Source organism: Calonectris borealis, chromosome 3 (genome assembly GCF_964195595.1).
Source record: "Calonectris borealis chromosome 3, bCalBor7.hap1.2, whole genome shotgun sequence".
In the NCBI taxonomy this organism is placed as follows: Eukaryota; Metazoa; Chordata; class Aves; order Procellariiformes; family Procellariidae; genus Calonectris; species Calonectris borealis.
This window is the reverse complement of record NC_134314.1, coordinates 41,239,175-41,266,689: the sequence shown is the minus strand read 5'-3', so window position 1 is coordinate 41,266,689 and position 27,515 is coordinate 41,239,175. Positions and strand designations below refer to the sequence as shown.

The 27,515-nt window shown below is 41.3% G+C and overlaps 2 protein-coding genes across 12 annotated transcripts in view; one reads left to right on the top strand and one right to left on the bottom strand.

The window, feature by feature from the left end:
- Positions 1-1,604: 1,604 nt before the first annotated feature.
- On the top strand, positions 1,605-19,120 carry AKIRIN2 (akirin 2). 5 transcript variants are annotated; one of them, XR_012672945.1, is made up of 5 exons: positions 1,605-2,290; positions 13,389-13,532; positions 14,129-14,263; positions 16,990-17,183; positions 18,052-18,123. XR_012672945.1 is itself a non-coding variant. In XM_075145459.1 (5 exons), exons 1-5 carry the CDS (start codon positions 2,089-2,091, stop codon positions 18,446-18,448), a joined length of 564 nt encoding a protein of 187 aa, XP_075001560.1. In that variant the 5' UTR covers positions 1,633-2,088; the 3' UTR covers positions 18,449-19,120. The 5 variants fall into 5 exon arrangements, 3 of the variants coding, with proteins under 3 accessions (XP_075001560.1, XP_075001558.1, XP_075001559.1); XR_012672944.1 differs by having other exon boundaries at positions 1,626-2,290; positions 14,114-14,263; XM_075145459.1 differs by lacking the exon at positions 16,990-17,183 and adding an exon at positions 18,438-19,120 and having other exon boundaries at positions 1,633-2,290.
- A 5,974-nt stretch (positions 19,121-25,094) lies between these two features.
- The window catches only part of ORC3 (origin recognition complex subunit 3), a 39,749-nt gene continuing 37,328 nt past the window's right edge, over positions 25,095-27,515 (bottom strand). For all 7 annotated transcript variants that reach the window (XM_075145440.1, XM_075145441.1, XM_075145447.1 and 4 more), the window contains 2 exons: positions 26,455-26,534; positions 25,095-25,237 (listed from right to left, as the gene is read on the bottom strand). In XM_075145440.1, coding sequence (XP_075001541.1) covers positions 25,132-25,237; positions 26,455-26,534 — 186 coding nt within the window. In that variant the 3' untranslated portion in view covers positions 25,095-25,131. The remainder of the gene's footprint in view (positions 25,238-26,454; positions 26,535-27,515) is intronic.

The following is a 27,515-nucleotide window of genomic DNA, read 5'->3' as shown; positions in this document are numbered from 1 at the left end:
AAAGAAGAGTATTCACAGAAGGAGTTGTACCGGTATAGTAATAGTAGGACAATTACAACACTGTGACAGCGTCAGTACATTTCCTGAGCCTTGTTATGGAGAACCAGAACTTGTCTTAGATTTAGAAAGGCTTGTCAGCATCCTCCTTACCAAGGAAATACTCCAAGTACTTCCTCTACAGAGGAAAAGGTAAGAGCAAAGGAATAATTTTCCTACTTTCTGTAATTCGTTTTAGGCCAAGGCAAGTCAGACAAACCTAAGGAGCATCTCACCTAATTGTTCAACATTCTCATGAGCTATCTGTCACAGAAAGCAAATTATTAATTACTATTTCTATTTTTGTTGAGCAGAGAGGCTCTGCTAGGTCACTCCACCACCTGAAACCTCAGTTACACTAAGAGCAGCACAACTACATTGCCAGCACAGACATCTGATTTGTGTTTAGACTGCCTGGGTGCTGTTATGGCTTAATTAACAATATATGCCACCCATTGAACATGCAAAGAAAAAAATCCCTTCCAAATGATAGTAAGGTTTGTTTTGGGTTTTTTTTAAATATCATTAGAGAAAGGCTAGCTTACATTTCACAAGACAATCAAAAAGCACCTAAGTGTTGAAATTTAATGAGGGCGTATTCCTCATTTTATCTTCCAAAGACAACCTATCTTTATGTTCCTAGTTAAATTAACAGGATTAGATACAGGAAAGCTGAAGGTTACATATATTTTGGGGCCTATCGACTCCTCTTGGCTTTTCCACCGGGGCAAACCGCGACAGTTTATTTCAATTAGGAAGCTGAACAGGAAAGAGCCCTGCTCTTCCCACAAGCAGCTATAGTGCTTTGAGCCTCTTCCCTCACCGCCCTCCTTAAACAAGAAAGCCCTTTACGCAACTGCAAGGAAATCAGTTGGGTTACACCGAGATGCAACTCCCGGCATCGCGGGGCCTTTGCTGGCGAGTCCTTAGCCGTCACCTTCGGGGCCTTTTCTGGCGTGTCCTTAGCTGTCACCTCCACCTGCTTCGTACCTCTGACTCCTGCGTGCTCCCTGCTCTGCCCTCATCATGGAGGCCACTAAACGCACTTTGCCCTTATTTCGCACACACGGACGCCCTGCGGACATACAGGCGCTGTCGGGACCCGCTCGGCGCCTGCGATAACTGGAGGCCCCCAGCCGCAGCCGGCCAGGCCGCGGGGCCTAGCGCAGGCGGCAGGGCTCTCGGCCCCCTTTTGTGTCTCCGAGACCTGACGGCAGCCCCCCCCGCCCCTTCCCCAGGGCAGGGCAGGGCAGGGCAGGGCCGCGCCGCTGCCCAGGGCGCTGAGGGCGCCCAGCAGCCGCCCCCGAGGCTGAGCCCCGCTCCCCGCGGACGCCGCCGCCCCATCCCCACAGCCTCGTCCTTTAACCCGCACCCCACACCGCAGCCTCTGAGGGGGGATTTAAATCAGAACCCGGAAGCCGGGGCGGCCGGCGCGGGGCACGACGGGATTTGTAGTCCCGCCGCGCCAGCAGGCGCCGAGCCGCCGAGCCGCGGGGCCGGGGCAGGGAAACCACGAGTCCCCTGAGCCTCTGCGGCCGCCACCGCCCCAGGAACGCAGGCGCAGTGCGGGGGGCTGGTTTTTGAATCCGCGGCGTTGTTATTGACGCCATATTGCTGGTGTGGGAGTCACAGAGGGAAGCGCCGCCGCCGCCACCGCCCGGGCCCCGCCGCCATCGCTCGTCATCGGCGGCCCCGGACCGGGTAGCCGGGCCCGGCCCTGCGCCCCTCGGCCCACCTCCCGCCTCGCCACCGGCCGCGGGCGGAATTGGCCCGGCCAGGGCAGGGCGGGCGGCGAGAGCGGGGATCCAGCCGGCCGAGCCGGAGCCGCTGGGGGGGCCGGGGCCGCTCCCCAGAGAGAGGCCGACAGGGAGGCGGCGGAGGCCCTGACGCAGCTGCCCCCTCCTTTCCCTGCCGCCCTCCCTTCCCTCCCCCCCAGCCCGCCCCAGACAGCGGGGAAGGCGCCTCTGGGCAGGGCCGGCTGCTGCCGCCACCGTCGTCTCCCCTGCCCCTCGCTCCAAGCCCCCTTCCTCCGCCCCGCCGCCGCCCCGCGCCATGGCTTGCGGCGCCACTTTGAAAAGGACTCTGGATTTCGACCCGCTGCTGAGCCCGGCGTCCCCGAAGCGGAGGCGATGTGCGCCATTGTCAGCCCCGGCCTCGGCCGCCGCCTCCTCGTCCTTCGCCGCCGCCTCCCCGCAGAAATACCTGCGCATGGAGCCCTCGCCCTTCGGAGAGGTGTCGTCCCGGCTCACCACAGGTGAGGGAAGCGGCCCCGCAGTGCCCGGCAGCCCCCCCGGGGCGGCGGCGGCCGGGGGGGTGGGGTGGGTGGGTGTGGGGGTGCGGGGCGGCGGCGGGGGGACCTCGGCGGGGAGGGAGGCGGCGGGTGCGCAGGGCAGGCGGCCGGGGAGGAGGGGAGGGTAGGGTGGGTCTCGCGTCCCCCCTCCAGCCATTTTCTGTCGGGCTGTGTGGCTGGCAGTGGCGGGGGCCGGGGCGATCCCTGCTCGGCTTGGCACCGCCGCGGCGGAGACACAATAGAAATGGCCGTTTGCAGCAGGAGAGGGGGAGGAGGGACGGGGAGGAAGGGGGGGCGGGTTGAGCCGATGCGGGCGGGTGGCCATAGGAAAGGGACTGGAGAAAGGGACCCGAGCGGGGGAAGGGGGGGGCGTTGGTGGGGGAGGCTTGAGCCGGTGCCGAGGGAGGGGGGACGCCGGCTTTCCTCGCGGACGGGCACGGAGGATTTTTTCCGCCACTTCCACGAGTGCCTGGATGTGCCAAGGAGAGCCGCAGGGGCGAGTCAAGCTGCGGAAACGCGGGGGGCGGGGGGTGACCGTGGTGTCTGCGGGGCTGGGGCTCGCTCCCAGTCTGCGCCCGGAGCCCCTCTCGGTGGGGCCCCCATCGATCCCAGCAGCCATGATCGGTGGGTCGAGCGTTGCCCGAGCCGAGGCGGCGGCACCTCCTCCCGTTGCTCAGACATCGAGGGGGGGGGCTGGGAGGGCGGCCTGTCATCAATCACCCGCAAAACGCTAGTGGGAAAAGGCAAAAGCAGATAAAACAAAGGGGTAATTCCGTTTCCAGTCCCTTAATGCGTGCCACCGTCCCGGATGACCCATTCTGTGGCATCCTTAAAGTTTCGTAGGAAAACCGAGCGATGAAAGCGATTGTGTGCAAGGATGAGAGTTGCCTTTAGGGCAGATAAAATGGAATCGGGCGGTCTTTCTCGTCCCGGGGACGTTGGGCGAGAACGAAACCCTTTTACATTCTTAACGTGTGAGAGATGAGTCAACCGGTGGCCCTAAAAGCTCCAGGTCTGCTTGTGTAATTGTTGTCAATTAAAAATCCACCGAGTTCGTTTTACCAGCGAGTAGGGATAGAAGAAAGGATTGAATCTCGGCTGGGCACGCAGGATTGATTGGCCCTTGCTACGGTTAGTCTAGTGGGTAGCTTCCAGTAATGCACTTAAGAACGGTTAAGCTCGCAGCCATGAGTAGCTGTAGCGCTGAGGTATGGATCTGTATCCTTTGTGTGCAGGAAAAAAGCCCTCTGCAGTTGTTGCAGCTGAATTCCTTCTGCTGTTGTGTTCGGTACTCCCTTTTATACAAAAGTTGGCCCCGGATTACTGCTAGTATTACCGAGCAGTAAGTTTGCATGTGTTTTCAAATTGCCATCTCCTCCATGTAGGACAGTGCCTTGTTTCGATATTCTTAGTTCTGAAAACTGTACAGTAGAATATTTTTTTTCACAGGTTTTAATCAAATAAAAAAAAAAACTGCTATGGAGGAAATATATAGACGGCATACAAAGTACTTACACTTGGCATCAGTGCCTTGATATTTTTTTGCACCTCTAGGAAAAGATCTTGAATGAGTCAGCGGTCTGAGATGAGAGTTGTGATGGATGGCACTCCCTGGTACAGTGAGGCATTACATATACTTTGAGGTAGATGTTTAAAATCAGAATTCATTTGATTCTTTTTAGAAGATGTGTTGCTTCATTGCAAGGATTTCTTTTGGCTTGTTTCTTTGGGATTTGAAGAGCTTAGGTTATGAATATTTAATATAAATATTGTCTGGCCAGTAAATGTGTATTGCTGAAAGGAGACAAATCAATAAAATTTTCAGCAGAGATAACCTACAGCAGTATTTGAGGTAATACCTACACTCCTATCTTAATGATTCTGAAGCTCTTAACAACTAAAATGTTACTGAAGTTGAGCAAATACAGGCCTCATCTTCTCTGGAGAAAATCAGAGGTGCAGGTGGTAATCCATGTGAAAAGGTGATTCTGTACTGACAATTCTGTAAGCCATTTGTATAATATAATGAAAAGTGAATGACAATAAATCAAAATGTCTCTTACAGCACTTGAATGCTCTTGAGCAAAACTTGAAGCATTTATGAAGTGTGCACATTAACATAGGTTTTGCTTAAAAGCTCCCTCTATGGTTTCTGTTACAAGAAAAAAAATACTTATCCAGTGCTAGTGCAAACGTGACTGTTAAGCAGCTTGCTTAGTTTTTACTTTCAGTTGAATTTATGGGTATTATGACATTGTGTATAGTTCATTTCGACCATCAGAGAACAAAATAGAGCTTATCATTTTAAAGGGGCCACTTGAAAGATTGTGTGGGATTCATCTCATCTAATTTTGTAAATGTACATCTGACCTAATAATTTGTGGTTTTCTTGGTAGTCAATTGGAAGAAACAGATGGTTTATTCTAGAGCTCTGATTTAGGATGAGGCAAAGTGTGCTGTAGAAATATGTATTACTTTCCATTGACTGTAAAATGAATTTACATGACCATTGCTGATGCAGATGTCTACATTTGGGTCAGATAAATCTTGCTCTGTGTGTGAAAGGAATTCCAGTCTGCTTTTAAAAGTGTTCCCAACTGAGTCACCGTTTTGTTGGGTTTTTATATTGGGAAATTTAGTAACAATAGCCAGAACTCAGCTGACTTCATTTACGGTTTTCTCAGCGTGTCACTGTAATGCTTAGGTTTCCAGCACTTAAAGTGTCTGTCTGAATTTTGTTTAATGAAAATTAATGGTCATACGAAATCAGAGCTCTGGATATAAAACCTGATGCTGATACTTTATTTTAAGTTCATGCTTAAGCATTTTTCTTCTATACAATACTCTGTCCTGGTAGTGTTTAACTTCACCTAATGGAGACTATATCAGCACCAGAACTTCTTACCACATGGTTAATCATTTAAAAAATGAATTATCTGGAAGCAGAATACGGATTGATTGAGGGGGGTGCTGAGAACTAAGAATACAGTGTGGCAGTCATATGAGAAAACAGCTGTCTTTATAGAGTGGTCATAGACAAATAAACGATATGTCTGTTTGAGAGAGGGTAGGCTTATTCAAGATGAAATTTATCTCTCACGAGAGTGTTTTAATATTTTGTGGTTATTTGAACAGCTGTTAGGTCATTTCCAGTTTCTCAATGAATTTGGCAGCCAAACTGTAATTGTGGCTTTACCATCTATACTTTCTGTGGAATTGTGCTTACTGGCTCGAGCATGCTCTGAGTATGTTTGCTAATTTTTGGATACCATTGTTTGCATCAGGAATTGTGTTTTAAAACTGTGTTTACTATAAGCGGTGCAGAACGTATCTGCCTGGCATGAGACAGGTTCAACTGAAAGAGGGGCTCCTCTAAGAAGTTTTCTACTGCTTGAATACTGCAGATGAGTTCTAGCTATAAGTGAGACTGTTCTGTATGAACAGAATAACTGCGCTTGGGTCTGGGTGTTTGTGCGTAATGTGTTTACACGTTAAGTTTCCTCTGAAGTCCTAAGGGTGCTGTCCTGTTTTGAAGCTGTTAAATGAATTCTAGAGGGTGAGCGGAGGAAGCAGTGGCAGTATTTTTTTTTCTGTTCTTTGTTGGATGTTTTAGAACCATTATTTGCAGTTTTACCCTGATGAAAGATTATGTTCAGGGCAGAGGGGGCAGGGAGAAAAAGAAAAAAAAGAATTAAGTACACTCAAATTGTTTTTTAAATTCAAAGGCAGGTCAGTGTTAGAAAGCCTGAATGTCTGGATATTTCTGAAACTGAAGCTACAGTGGGAAATACAGTCCAAAGAAATGGAGGAGGGGAGGAGGGAGAGGTAACCTTGACCTTAGGCTTTTAAATCTCCTAATTCGTGATACATAGTAACTGAGAAGACAAACTGAGATCCATAGCTTTCTTTCATACTCCTCACCCAAAATCAGAGCTTAACTTGCAGCTAGAACTTTGTAGAATCAAAACCAATGTTGTATTTAAAAACAGTTTGTGAAATCGCTTTAAAATCCACAAACTTTTGCATCTGCACGTGCAATTTTTCCTCCATCTGACACATTCATCTGCCTCAGCGCTTCTGCAGCAATTAACTGATGTTGCAAACCAAAAATTGTAGTGGGTGGGGTTATTGAGAACAGTCCTTCAACTCAGGTCACTGGTTGAAATCCAAGCAGAGATAATGTCTAACATTTGACGGAATATGGAAACTATTGAATTTATGCAGTATTTACTAATGAGTATGCATAATTGGTATTTGCTCCTCTAGTGGCAGTTGTATGGCAAATGTCTCTAGTTAAAGATGGCAAATGGAGTTGATTTTAAGAGACTTTCTCTCATGAAGGACTCTTTACAAACAGAAAGTAGATAAATTTGTCTTTAACATACACCTTTTTCACAGAATAATCTGGAAAAAAATGGCTCCAATTAACACAAATTTTCAGAGTTAATGCAAGAAAATGACTTTGACCTGTTTGAATAGGAAGAACTGTTAGTCTTCCCTATAGGCTGTCCTCTTATGACCTTTCAGTTGCCCTCTTGAGCAAACTTCTGTCTGAAACTTGGTCAGACAGTGGCCAAGTACACGTTTGGCTTTTAAATGAACAGCTCTAGTGGCTTTGGAATGTGACATATTGGTAGTGCTGCGTCTCTTTCTGCTTAATTTCTGTTTTGTTAACATTTATACACATGTGTATTTATTGCTAAATTAACTTGGCGATATGCCAAGTTTCTCATTGTGCTCCAGTATTGCAGAAATCATTAGGATTTTAAAAAACAAAACATTCCCACCCCTTAAAAAAAAAAAGAAAAAGCACATAATGCCTGCATCTGGACTTGATAATTTAGTTTGTATAAGAAATTTCTATACAGTTGCCTGTGGTGACTATAAATGTTAAATACCTTTGCTCGTAGATGTCATAAAGTGTTGAAGCAGTTTTTTGTTTCAGTGGCAAGTCTGATAAATGCAATGTGACTTTTTTTTATGTGAAGAGAAAGATCTAATTGCTGTGTCTAATACATTTTGCATTGCCTGAGTTATTTTTCATTCCTCAACCCCTTGATCAGGAGAACTGGGATTTCCTGAAATAACACATTTGCAGAATGAGCTAATGCATATGTGAGCATCTGACTTGTTGTGGGAGAACCAGAAGCTTCGTCAACCTGAGACCTTGAGTAATTGGATCTCGTGAGGTGGCCAGCTCTGTGCCACTGAGTCCATTGCAAGCTGCTTCTGTCCGTTCCGTAGCTATAGACACTGGCTGTGAAGTGTTAGCGTGTACGCGTTATCGGTGTTCTCTCTGGTGCTTAGAGCATGCTCCTCTGAGGTGAGCGTAATTTCCAAAAGTATACATTCTATTACTGAAGTCTTACAGACCGTGCCTAATTAAGAAACATCACTGGAGTAATTGATGTCTATGACCAAGGCAAGAGAGTAAGAGCAGTATCTGGATTATTTTAATTTCTGTCTGTGCCTGTGGATTCCCTGGTTAAGTAGATAGAAAAAGTGAAGAATAATGTTACCCATGGCTCTGCTGCAGTGCTGCCCTTAGGGGAAGCTAACTTCTTTAAATTAATGTTGTGTGTCAGTAGTCTAGTGGGGAGACCAAAACTAGGAGTGTGGTAGCATCAACTAAATGTTGAATAAGGGTGATGCCTAATGGAAATGTTACAAATTTGAACTAGGCCAATGAAGCAGTTTTGCTTTAACAGGAGCTGAAATCCCTGAAGATGTATGCTGTTGACATCAGGATAGCATTTGATTGATTCACTTAGAAGAAATCTCAGACATGGTTCAGGCTTGAATGCGTATGTTGAATGGTGACACTGCAAACTGAAACCTGAGCTTTAGGTTCCATTTCGGGCCAGGAAAACTGCTACTCTGATTTCAGCCTATTGAGTCACCTTCCTACGTGTTTTGCCAAAGTTTCCTTCAGCTAAATGAGAGAAGCCAGGAACTGAGATGAGAGATTGCTAGTTTAAAAATCAAGCCCCCCCAAAAAAGAAGAAAAAAATCCTTCAGGGGAAACAATCAGCACCTTCATAGTTGATAAGCCGTTATTAAAATGGAGAAAATAATTGTTTGCCTTGTTACCTTTTCAGGTTGAACTGCTGTTTCCCTTGTACATAATTTCTAGGTAATTACAGGTCAGGATGAAGTAATTAGATGACAGAACTTTGAAAAAGAATAACTTGCCTTTTTATCATGAATTAAAGGAAGTAAGACGACATCACTCCTTGGAAATGAATATTTGGCTTTGTAATCTATTAGTGTGACATATCATATTTCAAATGTCAAACTTGAATTCTCAATTGCTCCCTTCATGTTTCATCCATTCTTCATTGGGTGTGAAAGCAGCTGAAACGTGAAATTTTGGTTCCCTGAATCATATCTCGAATTCGGAAAGAAGACTGGCATGAATGCTGTCCTTCATCTTAATGCAATATCTCATGAACATTTGTACTCAACTTTATCCTCCTAGTACACAGAGCTCTAGGTAAAAAAAAGAGTGTCTATGCATTTCATTATATTCAGATGTATTTAACTGAATCTCCTATGCTTTTAGTGGTCATGGTGAGACAGTAGCAATCTTTGTTTGTCATTCTTTATCTTAGCCTTGAACCTGAAGGAGGAGAAGGGGGCATAAAATAGTCTTGCGTAGCTGGCCGGGATTCATAGTCATCTTGAATTTGAAATGTCATTTATGAAGTACTAATTCATTTCAGTGTGTTAGCAGTGTGGCTTTTTCTTAGTACTACCCTAGATTCAGCAGGCCTAATTTTCACTTTCAGCACCTCTGCCTGGTGTTTCCTGTTAGCTAGCTCTGTGCCTTCAGAGGTGCCTCTAACCAGTAGGAAACACTGAGCACAGGGGATAAAGTGAAATTAAAAAGAAACTGAGGATGGGCCACAGTGATGTTTGTTTGATCATATTAAATATATTCCTTTTGTCATCTCATAAATGAAATTATTGCCCGACGTACAACATCTGATTTGAACTTCAGCACCTATAAAATAGATGCAAGTCTTTATTTAAAATATCTAATGAGTTCTAATATATATGATTCAAGTTCTCACTTCAGTTTTATAGTCTTAGAGAAGCTCACTTAGATTAGGTTTTCTTTAATGAGTGCACTTTCAGATTCTAAATTTTTACATATAAAATAATTTGTTGTATATGTATATATGTATATAATATGTATAAAATGCATGTTGTTGTTGAAAAAGACAATTTGGGCCTCCACATTGAGGAACACATTAAAAAAAACCTGTCCTATGTTTGACACCAGTTAAATGCATATTTTAATTCAGTTGTCAACTGCAGAGAGAATAGTCAGAGCTAATTGGAAGTAAAGGAAGTTAAGAAACTGAACTTGAAACAGCAGGAAGGTTTTCTGGAATCAAAATTAGGTTGGAGAATGAGATCTGTGAACTCTAAGTTTTGTTTAACTGGGCCAGAGTTTTAAAGGGCTTTACAGTTAGATATCTGCAATGTAGGTGTTGTTCAAAAGTTGTCTGGTTTGCACTGCCTTAATATTTCATGGCTTCTTTCAAGTGCTGAGATGCTATAAAAACTTTTTTGAACAGACTATGTTTGTTCATCAGACATATTTTTGTGGATTTATTAAGCAAAACTGTAAATGCCAGAAGTAACTTGGTGCATTTAAACAACTTTTCTTACTCTCCTAGATTGTTTAAAAAAAAAAAAAGACAAAATAATTCAGTTTGGCATTCAGATTTTCATTTAAAATCAGTCATAAATATTTGCAAGCTTACATTTCACTTCACAGTGAAATAGTTTTGTTTAAAGGCAGAGATTTTATGCTGCTGTTATTTTAATAAAAATGTCTACTTAGTCTCTGTTGCTGCAAAAATGTGCCTGCTTAATTACTAGTCTGATCATTCACACGAGAAGTCATTCAACAGTTCAATGCTACATTAAATTTGTGTTTCTTGACTACTAATGTCCATTTTACAAATGGTGGAGATCGGTAAGTATGAGATGAGTCATTCTCACAGTTGGTTTGCCTGCTAGCAGCACGGTACTGAGTAGAGCTTGTAGTCCAGTTCTCTGTGCTGAGCAACAGTGCCTTAAATCTCCTAAGTTAGACTAAATAGAGGAATACCGTTTACCAAACCAGGTTATGTACATGCTCAACAAGTGTTCAGTCGGGACTTCAGATTTCAGGCTTTTTTCTCTTGGTGGCTGTTTGCAATGTAGACAGTGTATTGTCGTGTTTAAATAGTCCCCTCCTCCATCCCATTTTGCTTAGTTTTATACCTTTACCTGAAGTTACAGTAATGCAAACTGTCAAAGTGGTTTTGTTAGGATGGGATCTCCCAATGTATCTGTCAGTGGCGTTTCTTGAGATTTTTGATCTTCAGAGCAAGATTTGAAGATGGCAGTTTTGAAGTTAAAAAATGTTGCCAAATTAGAAGTAGATGAAATTACTATAGTATCATTGAGACTTCTGTGTCCACAAATCAATATAATTTGGAATAGAATCATGTATCCTTCGTGCACAGATCTTAATTTTCTATCCCAGTTGTTAACTGTTTTCCCAAAGTTAGTACCTGATTTCACTGCCTCCCCTCCCGGTCATCCCCATCCCCCCATGTTGCTTTTGCTTCTTCTATTCTCACTGGTATTCTAACATTTTCTCTGAATTATTCCATTTAATTTGCAGGGGTTGATAGGGCTGGAGGAAACCTGGCTGATGATTGTTGTTTTAACTCTTGGAGTTTTATCCATTGACCAGAGTCTGTTTAGGTTTTTTTTTTTTTTATGATTTTGGTGGTTAATGTGGTTTGAGAATGTTTCTGCAAAAAGATAATATAAAGGAGAGCTGTAGAGAAGATTTTTATCAAAATTTTTATTGTTTTATCAATATTTTTATTGTTACACCCGAAACTTGGCTGATGTTTTTGCAGCTCATACGGAATTTGGAAAGTACGCCCAAGACGAAGTAGTCGTAGTGAAGGATGCATGTGATGTGTTACATTCTTCAGTTAATGTAAATACAGTATGAATGTTTGCAGTCACGTTTCTCATAGTGTAGACATGCTTTAGGACAGATGTTATCTTATGAGCTAATTTGGTTCCCACTCAAAATTATGCAGTATCGCTTTAGCTAGAACAGCACTTGATTCTGAGGAAAAGTCTTGTTTTACCACTATAGTGCTGTTGATTAAAAACGTTGCAGGGTCGTTCTCCGACTGATGCAGTGTGTATGCATGTGACAAATTCTACATGGGATTCTATTTAATTTTGGAAGCCTGACTGCACCTTGGTTTAACCTGATTTATGTATTTCTGTACCACGCTGAGTGTAGTATATATCTTGTCCTACAAAAAAGTATGAATCCTCCAGCCACCCTTGAGTACTTTTTTTCCCACTTTCTCGTAGTTTCCTTCTCTTCATTTCCCTACTGTGCTTCTTTGTTGTGTTTTCTGCATTTGCTTCTTCTTTGAACCAAGTTATTGATCCCCATTTAGGGAGCTGAAAATTGTACAAGTACTGTAGGCACAGGGCTGAAAAGGTGTAAACTGCAAGGCCTTCATCAATGGACAAAATCCAAACAAGAAGCTCCTTTGCTGAAAATGCCGGTATTCCTGTTGACTGGAAACAGTTTCCTCTCTCTTTATGAGTTGGAAGCACCCAAACTGACTTAGGGAATTGAAGAACCACCGCAATAGTTAAACCTCTGAACTAGGAATTGGCAAATGTTTGCTTCTGCTTGGCCTAGCATAGGCTTCAGCCACTGACTGAATAAGCTGGTAGCTGAAGTTACCTGTTTCACATGGTTGCTTGCTAGAAAATGTTAAAATAAGACACCTCAATAGCTTACTGTTTACAAACCTGAAAATTAGTTGAGAGGTTTCCATGGTATTATATTGGCAAAAAGGCCGAACAGAAGTAGGAAGGTACTGAGTGAGTGGAGTCCTTTGCCACTCTGACGTGATCACATTGGTTTGTATCTATCTAAGTTTTGGAAAGCTGTCTTTGCCAAAAGTCTAAAAGTCTCAGTGGAAGCTGATACTGTAGGGACATTTTTTTAAATGCATTTGAGCATTTGAAAGTAAGAATTCTTACAAAGAGGGAGTCTTTGTAAGTCTCTTTCTGTTAAAGTCTCCTGTAAAAAGTAGAAAATGGCTTTTTTTTTTTCTTTAATATTTTACATTGCCAGAGGATAGGCAGTTAGGGCATTGATGTACCTGGGAGTCTTTTGGTACATGGAATTTCAGAGAGAAGGCAGAGAGGATTGATTGTTTTATTGCAAGGATTACTTTTTTCCTTGTAATTCTACAATGGAGATGAGATTATTAAAAGCACTTGCTGTATTTTATTCAGTGCAATCAAATTCTGAACTACATATTGCCGTACTCCTGTAAAAGAGACTATTGATCCATCCATTGTGTTTATTTGGGTGGATCTGAGGCTGTCAAATGCGTTGTGAGAGGCTTTTGTATTTTGTTTGTTGGTTTCTAATTCTTTGAGATTTTAAGCAGTAGTTGCTTTATGCATATTCTGTCTAAATTGGGTTTTCCCCTCCACTTGCTGCCTATATGCTAGTAACTATACAGAGAGGAATGGTATTTCATGTATGTGTTTTATTCTGGAGTCTTTTGTTACCCTTAACTGTATGAATGATAAGCGCTGTCTGGGGGAGAAAGATGATTGCAAATTAAATGTATGAAGGGAAAATGATGAACACCAGTAGTTCTGTAGCCTAATTTTTATACATGTATATTGTATAGTTGATAGTTCCTAAATTTTAACCTTACACTGTTTATTTTTGTTAGCAGTACTCTGGCACCAATACCTGACCTTAACTAACAACATTTTTGCTAGCGTTCTCCTGGTGAAAAGTCTGGAGTTAACCTTTCTTTTAGGTAGTATCATTGTATGTCTTAGGTAAAACATGGTGGGTTTTGCAGGCCATGTTTTAAGAGTCTAGCTCTTATCATCTGTTAATTATCTACAGTGTTTGGTGTTTGAGTGGAAATAAAGTTAATACTGAAATGTGATTATTTTAGGCTTAATTTTCTTACTGTTTTTCTTTTAGAACAAATTCTGTACAACATAAAACAGGAGTACAAACGCATGCAAAAGAGGAGACACTTAGAAAATAGCTTCCAGCAGACAGATCCTTGTTGTTCTACTGATGCACAGCCACATGCATTTCTCCTTACTGGACCAGCTTTGCCAGGTACCCAGAAAATTCTGTGTAGTTCTGCTATGTGTTCTTAGATTCTGTTTGTGTAAATAATTTTCCCTAGTTATCTGGTGATTTATGGCACCTTCTCACCAGTTATCGTTGCTTTTTTTGGCAATACTAGCATTGATCTGGAAGATTGTAGCTTCTCATTTTAAGAATCAGTAAGACACAAAGCTTGCATTGTTTTCAAAAGACCATCCTGCATACCCTGCCACTGATATTGTAATAAGCTTTTGCAAAGCAGCCGTCTTTGCAAAAATACACTGTACTGTAATTTTTACATAAAATAGAAGCTTAAATTTGTAAATGGCAACTGCCATGTAAATGGTATTCATAGTGTTTGTGTAACACAGTTTTTTGATACCCATATGTATTGTCCATTGTGGATGTCTTACTTTTTAGTGTCCAATTTTACTTTAATAGTAATTAGAAGTGTTCAAATGGCAGAGAAAGACTTCTCCAAATGTTCTGTAAAGTTCCTTTAATGTAAAAGATGTGAAGAAAACTGGTTATAAAAATGGTTCTGAACTGCTTGTAAGTGTAAATTGGTATGCCCAAATATTTAATCTTAGGTACTTCATCTGCAGCATCATCACCATTGAAAAAAGAACAGCCCCTGTTTACTCTCAGACAAGTTGGAATGATCTGTGAACGTTTGCTGAAAGAACGTGAAGAGAAAATCCGTGAAGAGTATGAAGAAATTTTGACCACAAAACTTGCAGGTATATTATAGTCCAAAATAATGTGTTAGGATGAGTTTGAAAGCTTAAAACTTTTTCTTATTTTTGTGTTATGCCATTTTTTCTGACCTAATCTGATTAAGGAATGAGATTGCATACAGGACAGAAAAAATGATGTGTAGTCTCTTTGATGGATTTTTGTTTCTTCTGTGCTGCCTTGGATAGAAACTATGACTCCTGGGTATTACTAATCAATGGAAACAGTGGTTTTATTTCAGATAGAACTTTCTCTTGCTATCATGTTTGAATTGATCATTTCCTCTTCATTTTTTTGCCAGAAAGACTTTCTATTCTACTGGCTTAAAAGCTCTTTGTGAAGGACTTTTTTTTTCCTGCTTGGGAACTGACTTCCTTTTTCTGGAATTTGGCAAGACGACAGTACCTAAGATTTCCCTTTCTCTTCCCAGAACTTACCATTACACTGCTGCCAGTAGTATTTGGTATCTGCCTGAGCATCAGTAGTTTAGCTGCATTTCTGATGCTCTGTGTTGAATTGTTGTATTTCACATAATTCGGCTGCTATTTTTGGCGCCTGATGCCAACTTACCTTTTCATAAGGATCATGTTAATGTCAGCATTGTAAATATGACCTTTCTTTAGTTGTTGAAGTTCTCTACTTCTAAGCATCTTGCTAGCATTTGAGCACCTAAATTCTGTTGCATTCAGAGGTAGGTGCCTTCACAGTATGGTTCGGTGTCTAATTTAATAGTTAGTGTGATGATAATGAACATCTGAGTGCACTCGTCGGCAGCAAACCTGCTTTTGAATACCTGTGGCTGTTCTGCTTCCCACCTGAAAACGCATCAGAATTAAAGTTTGCAGATCTCTTCAGGTGTGGGAATAAAACCTTCTACAGGCATGCCTGTGCCGAAAGTCACCAGACTTGTGTCAGGCTTGTGGGTTGCCTGTGACAGTATTGTCTCTGCACCTGAGCCTCTGTTCACGTTCTGTGCTTGCTGATCTGCCGTTGCTGTGTAAGAAATTACTATAGTTCTAAGTCCCCCTTAAATCTACATCTATTTACAACTATAACTAGAGCCCTAAATACTTCTGTTGCTTTGGGCCTAATGTTCCATTTTTGCATTTTTCCTCTTAACCTGCTTCAGCTCTGTAGAGCTTTTTTCTTCTAATTTATGTATGTTAGGAATTGGGTCATTTCTTGCATTCTTTTAAATGCATTTTGGTTAGCAGTGATCATAACAACCATTTGAAGACCAGATACATTTACATTTGTTCCAGACACTTTCTGAGTACAAACTTTTAGTTCTTTACGGCAGGAACCCCTCTGGCACGTTCCTTACATGTGTTCCATCTGTCAGTCCCAAAGGGAACATTTTTGTTTTTGGGAAGGGAGGGGGATGGTTTCTGTTTGGAGGGTTGTGGTTTACAGTGAGATGAGTTAGGTTTGCTTGTTCTTAGAATGGTGGTCACCAAAAGAGCTGTTAGAAAGATCGTGTTACTGCATCCCATATATCAAGCTAATAATAAATTTTCAGCATTATATGGGAATTTAGAAAGAGAGACTGCCAAAAGAATTTAGAAATTCCTTACATAGAAGGCCATTTATGTTTTTCTGCGGACAGAATGATTATATCTTTTTCTAAACTTTGTACAGTAAGGTGATACTCATTCTTAAAAACTAGTGAAGTCAATGGAAATGTAACTGGAAATTCTCTAATAAATCTCAATTGAATAGCTTCTTTCAAGTGACTTAACTGAATGTTTGGATCAGAGATATTTTCCTCATTCCTTTCTGAATCACGGTTTTCTTGTAGGTAGTTAGCCACATACTGCCTTTTTTTTTCCTCTCCCATGTTCTTTGTGAGCAGAGTTGACTTTCATGCAGAGTGAGTGTTTGATAAATGGAGAACTCGGATCACTGTAGTGCCCTGATTTCCCCTCCTGCCTCTGCTACCTGAAACCGCTGTGTTCGCATAAACTTGGGTTTGCAAGATCCTTTGCAGATTTTAAAACCAGAGGGAGGAGTGTAAGGGGCTAAAGGAAACTTTAGCTTGAAAGGTTTTCCAGAATCTGTTTGTGAAAAACAGCTTTTTATACTAAAGGTCAAGTTGTAGAGTATAGTAATCATATTGGTATTTGTGGCATTTAGCCACCTTTTGACTTAAAGTAGATACTTAGAACACATATGATATGGAATGCCATGGTGTAAGTAACTTTACAAGTGTTCACTTAAATTTTCAAACAGTTCACTGTAGGTTGCTCTTACCTTTGGATTGCTTAACTTTCCCAATCTGAATGCCACAAGAAAGGGGATTTTTAGTAACCGTGGATTCTCTAGATTTCCAAAGCCATAATTTTAACAAAGATGATGCTACAAAGCAGCTGTGTATGTTGACTTAAACCTTTAAAGAAGAAAGCTTGCAAGTTGGTTTCTGGCCTTTAATACATACTTTTAGGAAAAGTTCTAGTTGCTGTTATTTTTGGAAATGGTTTCTGGGCAACAGATCCTTCAATCTGCTCTTTGTGTCATTTTGTTGTTTGGCTAAGATCCTCGCATGGCTGCTGAAAAGCCATCAATCAGAACTGCAGTGAAACAGAGGTCCTGCTTGTGGGCAGAGGGGGACTGGCTGCCGTGACCCCGGGCCCCTTCAGTCAGGGATGAATGTCCTTAGATCATTGGGTCAGGTCCGTACTTTGGGCTGCTGCTGCACTACTTGCTGATTACTGATACCCTGTTTACTTCAAAGGTGAAGCTCATCCCTGCAAGAGGATGGGGACTTTAATGGGGCAAACCTGTGGGACTAGGAACCACTACAAATCTAACTGCATTTTTGGTTGAAGATTGCCTTCTTTGACCTTGCCCTTTTCTCAGAACACCCCACATTGCTGCACATGTATTTTTCCACAAGGGAGGAAGGGGAATGGAGAGGAGCGGCATCTGGTAGATATTACTCTCCTTGTTCAATTTCCTAATTCTGAAAGGTGATATCCTGCTGATGAGTGCAATATTAAAACTGAATAAAATATTGCGAATGTATTTGTATGTATGTGTGTATAGAAAGAATAATCTTTCTGGGAAATAACAATGCTTATTTCAAAGCCAAATTAATACGTTCGATATCTAAATTTCATTTTAGATTACACAGTAGCTGTTTTCATGAAGTCCACAGTCAACTATGTGTCTCCTAGTTGTGGCTACTTTTGTGATTGGAATTAGTCAAGTGTTAGTTACTTAGCATTTCATCCTTTTAGTTTATCATTTGCTTTTGATTTTCTGGTGGTCACCAAAAAGAACTTCTAACTCCCTAGCAAGTCCCTTTCCTGTACTTCTGTGTTTCCATTTCATTAAATTAATTTTCTTACATCTGGTAGTGATAGGAGCAGAGAAAAGTTGTTTCCAACCCTAGCACTGACCTTAATGCCATGTTTGCTTAACTACTCTGCCCCCATTATGGATCTGTGAAATGGGCACACTTGATTACTTCAAAATACGGAGTCTGACACTTAGCCAGGTGTCAGGTGTATTGAGGTCTTTGTGTATGTGCAGCATAATTCTCTTTGAGCATATTGCTGTCTTTCCCATTACAGAAGTTTGCAAGGGAAAGTCTTTTAATTAAGGGGACATGTGCTGCATTGCTGTTCTTGAGGATGAAAAGGAAATGGCAGCTATGAACTGTGTTAAAGTCACTTAAAACTACTGTTAGTGGATGCGTGTTATATGATTTATATGTATAAAAAAGTAGCCTTGAATATTTTCCAGCTTGAGTTAAACTTAATATACTCACACTTCTAATGCTTCATGCTTGCAGAACAATACGACGCATTTGTGAAGTTCACGCATGATCAAATCATGCGACGATATGGAGAACAGCCTGCCAGTTGTGAGTATCTATTTCTTCTGGTTCCTATAGCAGCATTAAATTACTGAACGTTCAATAATTTAAGGGGCCATTGTTTGTTGTTAAGCTTCAGCTAGGCCCCAAGTTAAAATACTTTAAATTGGTAATACGGAAGACCGAGGCTGAAAGGAAGATGGGAGATAAAATGCAGCTTTTGTTTAAAACATCTAAAACTATCTCCCATAACATGCTGTTCCTTTATTTTTGAAGCAGGTTTTGATATTGCCTTAACAGGTTTGTGAGAGAGCTGGCATTTAACTCCATCATTAACTCTTGGTTTTTTTTTCTCTTTACAGACGTTTCATGAATCACACTTTCTGCATATGTGGGCTGCCCTATACACCCTGTTTTATTGTTGCAAGCTGTCCCAGTAAAGACTTGCAGCAATGCCATATTTTTTCCCCCTGTGAACACAGGTTATTTCAAGCTTTTGTCAGTGGCAACCACTCTTATGCAGCAACTGGTTTTGGAGTGCTCCCTGATGTCAGTACCACCTGGATGTGGACCTTTGCTACCTGTAATAATACCAGTGGCCTCATTTGCTGTATCATTACAATTTGGCTTCTTATGTTAATAAGTTTGAAAAAGTAAAGGATTAAAGCTGGTGTTCTAGAAGTTGCCCTTCACTGGTTGTGTAAATAAAAATGTAGAATGACACTTCTGACTGAAGTTAGTGTGGTTTTCATAACTGTGCACTACAACAAAGCTGTAATCACAGTTAAGTTAGAATGTAATCCCAGGACAATTTTAAGCAAATAGCCCACAGTACTGCCTGTGAAATAGTGAAGGAGGGCATTTCTGTATTCCATGACTTTTTTGGGGGTTAAGAATGGGTTTATATGATTTCTCATTTTTGTAGTTTTTATTTATTCTATCAGTCTTTAACAAATGTTTATTGCTGCAATTTTTCAGTGTATCATTGTTTTACTGCCCTTGTAGTACTGGAATTTAGTTGGAAGAATAAAACATTTACTTCTAATCTGTTTGTTTTTAATATGCAGGTGGAACTTTTGCTGTGTATGAATAAACTTAAGTCTGAGTGTTTAAATGAAAACTTTATTTACTAGCAATAGTGGGTGGGTCAGAATTTTAGATCAGGAGAAGGAGATGGATGAAAATCTCTGATAATTCTTCAGAGGTGAAGAAATTTTCCTTAGATTGGCTGTATTTTTTCCTGTTGTGGAAGCATGTTTGTTACAGAACTGACAAGAAACTGTTGATTTAACTTGCTGCAGCTGACTCAACAGCTGTGCTTGTCTTCCTTCAGATTTAAATGACACATCAAAGGAAATGTGTTAGTAAGATAGAGCAGGCACTTGCACCACAAGCTGGAACTATGTAGGTATTGAAAGAGCTAAAGATGTGTAATCTTTGTGTTCAGGGTCGAGGCGTTTGTTGTTAGATGCATTCACCCGTTTCCAGACTGCTGTATCAGTGCTGGCTGCTGCTGGCTGTGCAATTCTGAGTCTCAGTGTGGATTACTAACAAGTTACTACATGGCGAGTCCAGATCTGTGTGCTGTGGGGTAGAGGTATTGCTTACCAAACGACTTGGGTTATCTGCTTTGGGGACTTGGAAGTAGTTTCACAGTAATCCTTTGATTATAAACTGTTGTCTTCTCTAACTTACTATCAGCTTCTGGTTAAGTGGAAGTCTGTTGTGTAATAGATTGTTGTGCCATTTCAAATTAACAGAAGAGTTTTAGTTGAAATGTAAGTGAAACTTCAGCTGGTAGATACACGCATTAATTGGCTCATGCTGATGCTTATGATTTCAGAGAAGCCATGTGATGAGCTGTAGTTCTTAGTGATGAGATTATAGCTTCAGAATTAGGCACATTGACACAGTATCAGTGTATTTTCTGCTCACTTTCCTGAAACCTATCTTACCCAAATACTTGGATTCTTTTTACTCTATTTTCAGAATCTCGGAAATGGGAAATCTCTGCTAGACTCCCCTCTCAGGTCTTCTGTTACTGAAGATAAAAACAAAACTACGAAGGGCTGTAATTTCTGTTGTCTGCCTCAGGGTTCTCAGTCCCTCTCCTTTCTGCTCCTCAATTTTTTGACCTCCTTTTATTGTTAACTTGCCCAGGGTAGGAAAACCACTGCCTCTGGGTGGACCACTACCCAAATTCCAGCATCCTGATATATTTCCTCTATCTCCTGTGTTCTAGAAGATCCTTGTTCTGACTTGATAGAAATGTGTATGCCTAACTGATAATTTGAGATAGGAGTAGAATTAAGATACCAGCCATTGTGATCGTCTCTGCGTCTCAGCTTATCTTTTCTTTTGGGATATTAAGAGTTATTATAAATAAAAAGTGATGTCATGTTAGCACCCAGCCACTCCTGTGCTGCTCCAAATTAACGCATAATAAGCAGTCTTCTGGCAGATTAAATATAATGCCACCATGGGTGCTTATGCATCACAGCTGTGGTATGCTTAATTTGTGCCTGTTTTGAAAACGAGGTTGCATTCTTTGAAATTTTTCATTTTTTAACTTGCTGCTTGTTCTGTCTTGGACTTCAAACTGTCTCCTTTTCCTAATCTCAGTGCCAATATCTGATGTGGTGAATTTCACATGAAAGGCTTGTTCTAACAGGTGACTTACTCTTTAGCAGGGAATGGTTGGCTGCTTGATTACTATTGAAAAAAATTAGGAAAATTGGGGTGCTGTGAGGAGCAGGCTGGTGCTTAAAAACAAACCTGCTTTGGAGAGCCTTTTCAAAGGCTTTAGAGTCAAGTAGAAATGAGTAAGATTCAATAACTACTCAATTCTTGGCACTACATTTTGCGGTGGCCACATTTAGAGTATTTTTGCAATTTGTATGTAACTGCAGTCTATCCAAAAGCAAAGCAAGCTGAGGACAGTTAATTGCAACTTAAGAGAGTGAAACCAAAGATCTTGGTTAACCTGTTTTTAAGGTAGTGATGTGTAAATTCTTTTCAAGCAGATCTCAGTTACTGTATACTTATAAAGCAGCATGTACATCCTGACTGTGTGTTGATTTTTGTGTCTAGATGTGAAAGCGTGTAACCATAAGATTATTCAGCATTTTTCAAGGTTGAAAAGGAAGAAGATTCAAGCAATCTTGTGTGCTGATGCTTGAAATCTGCCCGTGTACTCTCGAACAGCAAGACCATTAGCAGATTCCGGTTAGAAACTGTGTTTTGTGAGAGCTCTCTCCATTCCTAAGTGGGGAATTGGGAAGGATTTAGCTCTCTGATTCCACAGTGGGAAGGAAAAAATCGAGGCTGGTAAAGTATTAAAAGTTTATGCTCTTGTTGTGAACCAGTGCTCATGACCTTTGTGTTGGAAGCAATTCTCTGAGATGAAAAATGTGAGGATGAATGTTTGGCTTTTACAGGCACCTGGCTTATTCTTATATTTTACTACTGTTTTAGGCTCCAAGATAAAAATTACCAAGTTTGTGTTTGAAACCAGTAGTGCAGCAGTGTAAAGAGGTGTCAAAGAACAGCATCTGTAACAGTAGAGAAAAATGGTAAGCTATTCAAACAAGAGTTAACTTACATTCAGGTCTGATTTTTGGCAGTAGTTTTGTTGAAAGATGTGGCTATTGAAGAATACAATACATTGTACATCAGTTCGGAGATGAGGCTTTACTTTGCTACAGTTTCAGAGCTAGTACCACAATACCAACATTGGCTTTTTTTTTTTGTCCTGTTTGCTTTCAATGAACGTTGCAGACAGAGAAGGTTTCCTGGGGTATCTGCAGAACATGTTATTACTCTGCAGACAGTTGTAGAAGCTAACATTTTAAAACATTATATATTTGCAGTTGAAATCTCCTGTGTGCGTATTTCAGCTAAGGTATGTGAGGGTGAGTTTCGACTATTTACAACAAAAAGTAGTAAAATAAATTACATGAGAGGAGCCAAATGTAAAATTCATACTATATAGCCAGATAATCTGCAAACAGAAAGCCTGGTGTAACTAGACCCCTAGCACCAGAATGTCATTAATAAGGAAAAGCACAAGGTGCTTTTTTGTAGCTGTAGTGTCCCTGCTGTTACTGATGTTGGTTCAGAATTTAGCGATGTGAAGCTCTTTCCAGGCAGCTAGGACTCTGACTACGAAGTCCAGCCTCTGAAGAAAGGCAAACTAAATGAAATTTATGGCCAGTTTTGTTTAGTTTGTATTTTTAACTGTCCAACCTTCCTACCCACCTTGCTGAAGAAAATGAAATTACACAGTATTTCCTAATTTTAGCCAAGTATCGCCCCTTTATACATCTTACAGTCTGAAGTGCCAAGTACTGAATTAAAGATTTGATCCTGAGAAACCGTATATAGCATAGCAAACGTGACTTTAAACTTAAAAATGTATGTTATTACTTAAAGAGAACAGCCATTAACTATTAATTTTTCTGTTTTAATGTCATGTTGTCTGCACATTTGGGGATTAAAAGCCATACACTGCTGAGGCTTGCTTCTCCTTGTTTCCAAATATTTTACCCTGCAAGGTGTGAAGTTAGATGGTGTGGGCTTACCCTGCACTGGGTGAGGTCAGGGGAGGGGAGGCTGCAGGCAGAGGGCAGCTGCGCAGAGCACTTGGCTCCCTGCCCTCTTGCTGATCAGCGAGAGGTTTGGCTGCTTTGCTGCTCCCTTCCATTTGTCAAGGGTATTTGCAAGATAAATAGGTGAGGTTCAGGACAGAGGAGGGCTGTTCAGCATTCCCCTCCCACTGAAATGTCTCACTTTCCTCTCTGCTGCTTGAAAGCCTGACATACAAAGACCACTAGGATATAGGTGTCCTAGCTTGGTCTCTGGAGTGAAGAACAGTGGAATTTGTTTACCTCTGTGTCTTGGTGGAAGAGAGGAACTTTTGCAACAGCTCCACTGAGATCCTAAAAATTCTTGCTCTGAGTTTTCATCATTACATTTCCCAAGTTGTATGTTTAGGCAGTATAAAGGCCAATGAACTACTCGTCCTCCTCGGCCTCTTAATTTGCCTGGCAACATTTTGAACTGGGCCCTCCCTTAAGTACAGCAGGAAGCGTTACTGTGTCTCTGCAATTAGAGCAATTGGGAAATACATGACTCCTACCCTCTCTGAGGGTATTTAAAACAAGCCTAACCTATCTTATGTACATTCCTGGGTAAACAGCCTGGTAAGTTACAGGTTCTTGTAAGAGGACTTCCCCCTCTCCTAGTGCAGATCTGGTTTATGCAAGTGATTTAATCTTTAGTGCTCTAGGCTAGCATTTTCAGTTGTTTTGAGCAGGCTGAAGCGGCAGTGCAACTAAGTGAGAGCATTTGGATTCTAGTGATGGCTGAACACATGCACCAAGAGCAGCACTTAAAATGCCTCAAATGGAAGGAAAGTGAAGTCTGTAGTCCTTTCACACTCAGCTGAGGGAGGCTGGAAGGTTTTTGGAGATGAATACAATTTTTTACAATAAACTTAAGTAATTGCCATTCAGTTTTTAAATAGGCTGGGAGGGACAAAGTCTAAGCCCTTGAACTGTGCAGCCCTTTCCTAGGTGATAAAACTGACCTGAAGTCTCCACCCATACTGCCAAAATGCATGTGTCCTGGCCCTGGGGCCAGTTTATCAATGTATGGCAGACATGCACGCTGTTCTGGAGGGAAACACAGCTTTTCCCCTTTGGTTTCCAAGGCTTTTTCCATGGTTGGAAAACATGGGACACTGACATCATCATAAACACATTTGCTCCTCAAACAAGTCTGAGGGAAGTTGAAGCTTAATGCAGTAAGATCTGCAGTGTAGCTTTTGAGTGCCAAAGAAAAAGGATTGGGCTGGTAAGGGCATACCCATGTTACTCTGATACCTGGAATCAGGTGTAGGCTTTTAACAACCTCAGCTCCCTTGGGGACCAGAACCTGAGCAATGACTGTGTTTTTTTTTCAGCTTTTTGGCACAGTGATTTATTTGTGGCTTTTGTTACAGTATCAGGCACTGATCTGTGACTGACTCCAGGCAGAGAATAGCAGCTCTTTGGTCTATCCTGACCAAATCAGGAGCAGCTGTGAGCCATTCCAGTCCTGTTCCTACAACAGCACAGAATTGGTAACCTGTACTTAGGTGTAGGCATTGCTCTGTGCTGGTAGAAGCTCAGAGAGTACACCCTGGGCTTGCTTACTGCGCAGGGCCGAGTGGCTGAGGAGGTTCTTTGACTGATGATCTGTCAGATAAGCAGTGCTTTTATTTTCACACAGCTGTTTCCTTTGCTTATGTACAGTACAAATCCAAACAAAGAGAAAAGTTACAGAGCGTACTTCAGGTGGGGATTTTACTACCTTCCTCCAATGTGCATGAGTGCCATGTTCTATGCTGACACAAGTTCCCCTGACAGCAGAAGTCAGCTAGTACTAATCAACTTCACTAGAAAAAGAGAATAATTTAAACAGTTTTTGCTTTTGCTCTTCTCAAAGAGCAAAAATTTGTATAATCTTCAAAATTATTCTGTCCCTTTCTCCTCCTCCTGAAGGAGTTTTCAGGGAGTTTGAAGAACGTGCAGCAGAGGCTGAACATGGAAGCTTATTGTCTCTTCTAGCATACTGGTTTTATTTATTTTTAAATCTGTAGTTCAAGGATCTGGAAGGCATTTTATAATGACGACTCGAATCCTATCAGCTTATAAGCAAGTTAATAATACTGCTTCATCACTTCTGTAGCTTACACAGCCAGTGTTGTCCTTTTGGCTTGCTAGCCTGAATTATATCAGTATAATGTTAAATATCACACATCAAAGAAGATTAAAACTGGCACAATACAGTATTTGGAACATGAGCATTAATAGAGCAGTACATTACACAGGGAGGCTGAGTATGAAAAAAAACCATTGCTATTCAAGTCTACCCAGGCACTCAGAATGTATCTCGCAGCATTCAGTCATCGTTGACTTTGACTCAGTATGCAAAGTTAGCGAGGACTAGTTTAGTAGGAACACAGACATTGCACAACGTTAGAAAGAACAGGTTTATTAAGATGTCGGTGGCACATTAACAGCCTCCCCACGTCAGCCTTGCCACATGGTCGGTTTTCTGCTTGCTAGGCTTTATGAAGCCTAAGAGTTCCAGTTCAGAGACAGCTCGAATAAAACGAGCACTGGACATTTCAGTAAAGGAAACTGAGTACACTTTTTATGACACGTATTGATGGAGACACCGTTCTCTCTAGGAGGGAAGATTTCTAAGTCATGGTAAGCACAGATTACACAAAATGTTGTGTTGCACACTAAAATTGTTGGAAGTAAGGGCAGAGCATGATTTGCCTACAGAAGCACAAATCTATCTAATCAGTATTTCTTTTGCTACATGCATACAATGTGACAACAAAGGAAGAGTTCCTTTCCCCACTACTAAGGGAAGCTTAAAGCCTACAAAGATACTAATTCTGTAGTCTCTCAGCAGAAGAAAGAATTTATACTTTCATGTCCCCTGACAAAAAAAATGGGAAGATAGATAATTACAGAGATTTTTTTTTGAGGTTTCATAAAACAGCATCACCTTTTCTTTACTCGCTATTCACTACAGCTTTCTTGCTGCCTTCCTGACACAAAGCTAATATATCCTTAAGTTAAATAGAGAATTTAGTTTTGTGTTAATTATCAGTGGAGCTTGTAAAAAAAGAAAAGGCCTTATACTAAAGGAAAGCTAGGTGTAGTATTAGAGCATATAAATATTCTTCCTGTAGTTAAGCCTCCTTTCGTACAACTATTCATCTCTTGTCTGTGGCAGCACTACTGTTAGAGCCATGAGTTTTGGTTCTAATGCTCATCCTTCAAATATTTTGCAGACCTCACTGCGAGAAGCAGAATGGGTATTTTGTGGGAACTAAAATCCTCAACTCTAAGGTGCTAGAATTCATGGCTTCTACAGACACACTACTTCTGTAAGCATTTCCTCCGCTAATGCTTCCATCTTCCTCATAATAAACTACTCTCTCTCTCTCTATCTGCTCCCTAGGTCACAGCTATCCAATATCTATTCCCCAGTAATGCTCACCCCTATACAGCAGCTGTACCAACTCAGATGATTTAACCAAGCAGAATAGCTTCCACTTGTTTTGTGGACTGTTGGTTCTGTTTCAGAGCCAAATAGCTCCTATGGACAAAAGCTGCTCTCCTACCTCACCACCCTCAGCCAAACTATTTTAGCTGATCTATTAGTGTGATATTTTCAGTACATTAAGGCTTTTTAAACTAGTCGTGTTATTTTTCTGGAATTAGTTACCAGTGCATGTGAAGCTGTATTTTAAAAATCCTGGTTCATTAATCCTGTAAGCATTTGAATGTCAAACTTGAAAGAAATGAGAAAGGATATTGGATAATATCATCCACCTGGTCTGAGGAAGCTGCATCTGCATTTGGTCCCTCAACTGCCATCACCACAGTTGAGAAAGCCTAGAAAGGGAAAAGCAGCACAGATTTAACACATTTCACAGACAGACAGAGCTGCATATAAAATAATGAGCTCTGAGCTGATGACTATCACTCAGAAGGAATGAGATCTTGGAATGATAACTCCATGAGAACATCAGTTCAGCAGCAATCAAAAGAGCAAGCAAGGTTACATGTTACCATGGCAGGAATATAGAATGAAAGACATCACTTTATGAACTTGTATGCCTGCATTTTAAATCCCAATACAGTTCTGGTCCCTGACCCATCCTCAGAAAAAATACAGAACTGAAAAACATTCTCAAAGCGAGACTGCTTAAACATTCTGGAAAAATGAAGGAGGTAAGTTAAGTTGGCTGTGAAGGAATCTATAAAATTGAGGGACAGCAAGAAGCTGGGTAGGAATCTTCTGTCGACTTTTGTTTCCAATACCCAAACAAGGCAGCAGCAAACAAAACATACTCAGAACAAGTAAAAGGAGCGTTCTCTGCACTCTGCACTGCATGTAGTTAAGCTACAGAATTTCTTGCCAGAGAATGCTGTGGTTGCTAAAAAGTTATATTGCTAATGTAATCCAGGTAGGCTTACGAAATACAGAGGAACCATTCCAGTTTAGGATGCTTTAGAGCTTGTTGTACTTTCTCTGCTTTTGGTCACAGTATGAGACAGGATATCAGGCTAGAAGGACCTTTGCTCCTCCCTAGCACAAGCATTCTCTCCAAGAGCCCCACACTTGCCAAGCAGCAGCACTTGCCTGTTTCCATAAAAAAGTGTCACAGAATACTTAAAAACAAAGGGGGAAAAAAGGTAGCTTTGTGAAGCGTAAAATCTGATCTGTGCCAAGCATAAAATAGAAGCAGAAGCAAAAGATTTTCATCACAGAGTAATAATGCTGGACATCATAAATGATTCACAGCAGTCAGAGGAAGACTCTGGGCTTGTGATTCGAGTTACTGTGTGTTCTTGCACAGGAGGGACTGATGC

What these genes read in the sequence shown, in the direction of transcription:
- AKIRIN2 (XM_075145457.1), top strand. Translation starts at nt 2,089, where the DNA reads ATGGCTTGCGGCGCCACTTTGAAAAGGACTCTGGATTTCGACCCGCTG. An exon ending in GTCGTCCCGGCTCACCACAG is followed by an intron (nt 2,291 to 13,388) that starts GTGAGGGAAGCG and finishes TTTTTCTTTTAG; the next exon opens with AACAAATTCTGTACAACATA. An exon ending in TTTGACCACAAAACTTGCAG is followed by an intron (nt 14,264 to 18,051) that starts GTATATTATAGT and finishes TCATGCTTGCAG; the next exon opens with AACAATACGACGCATTTGTG.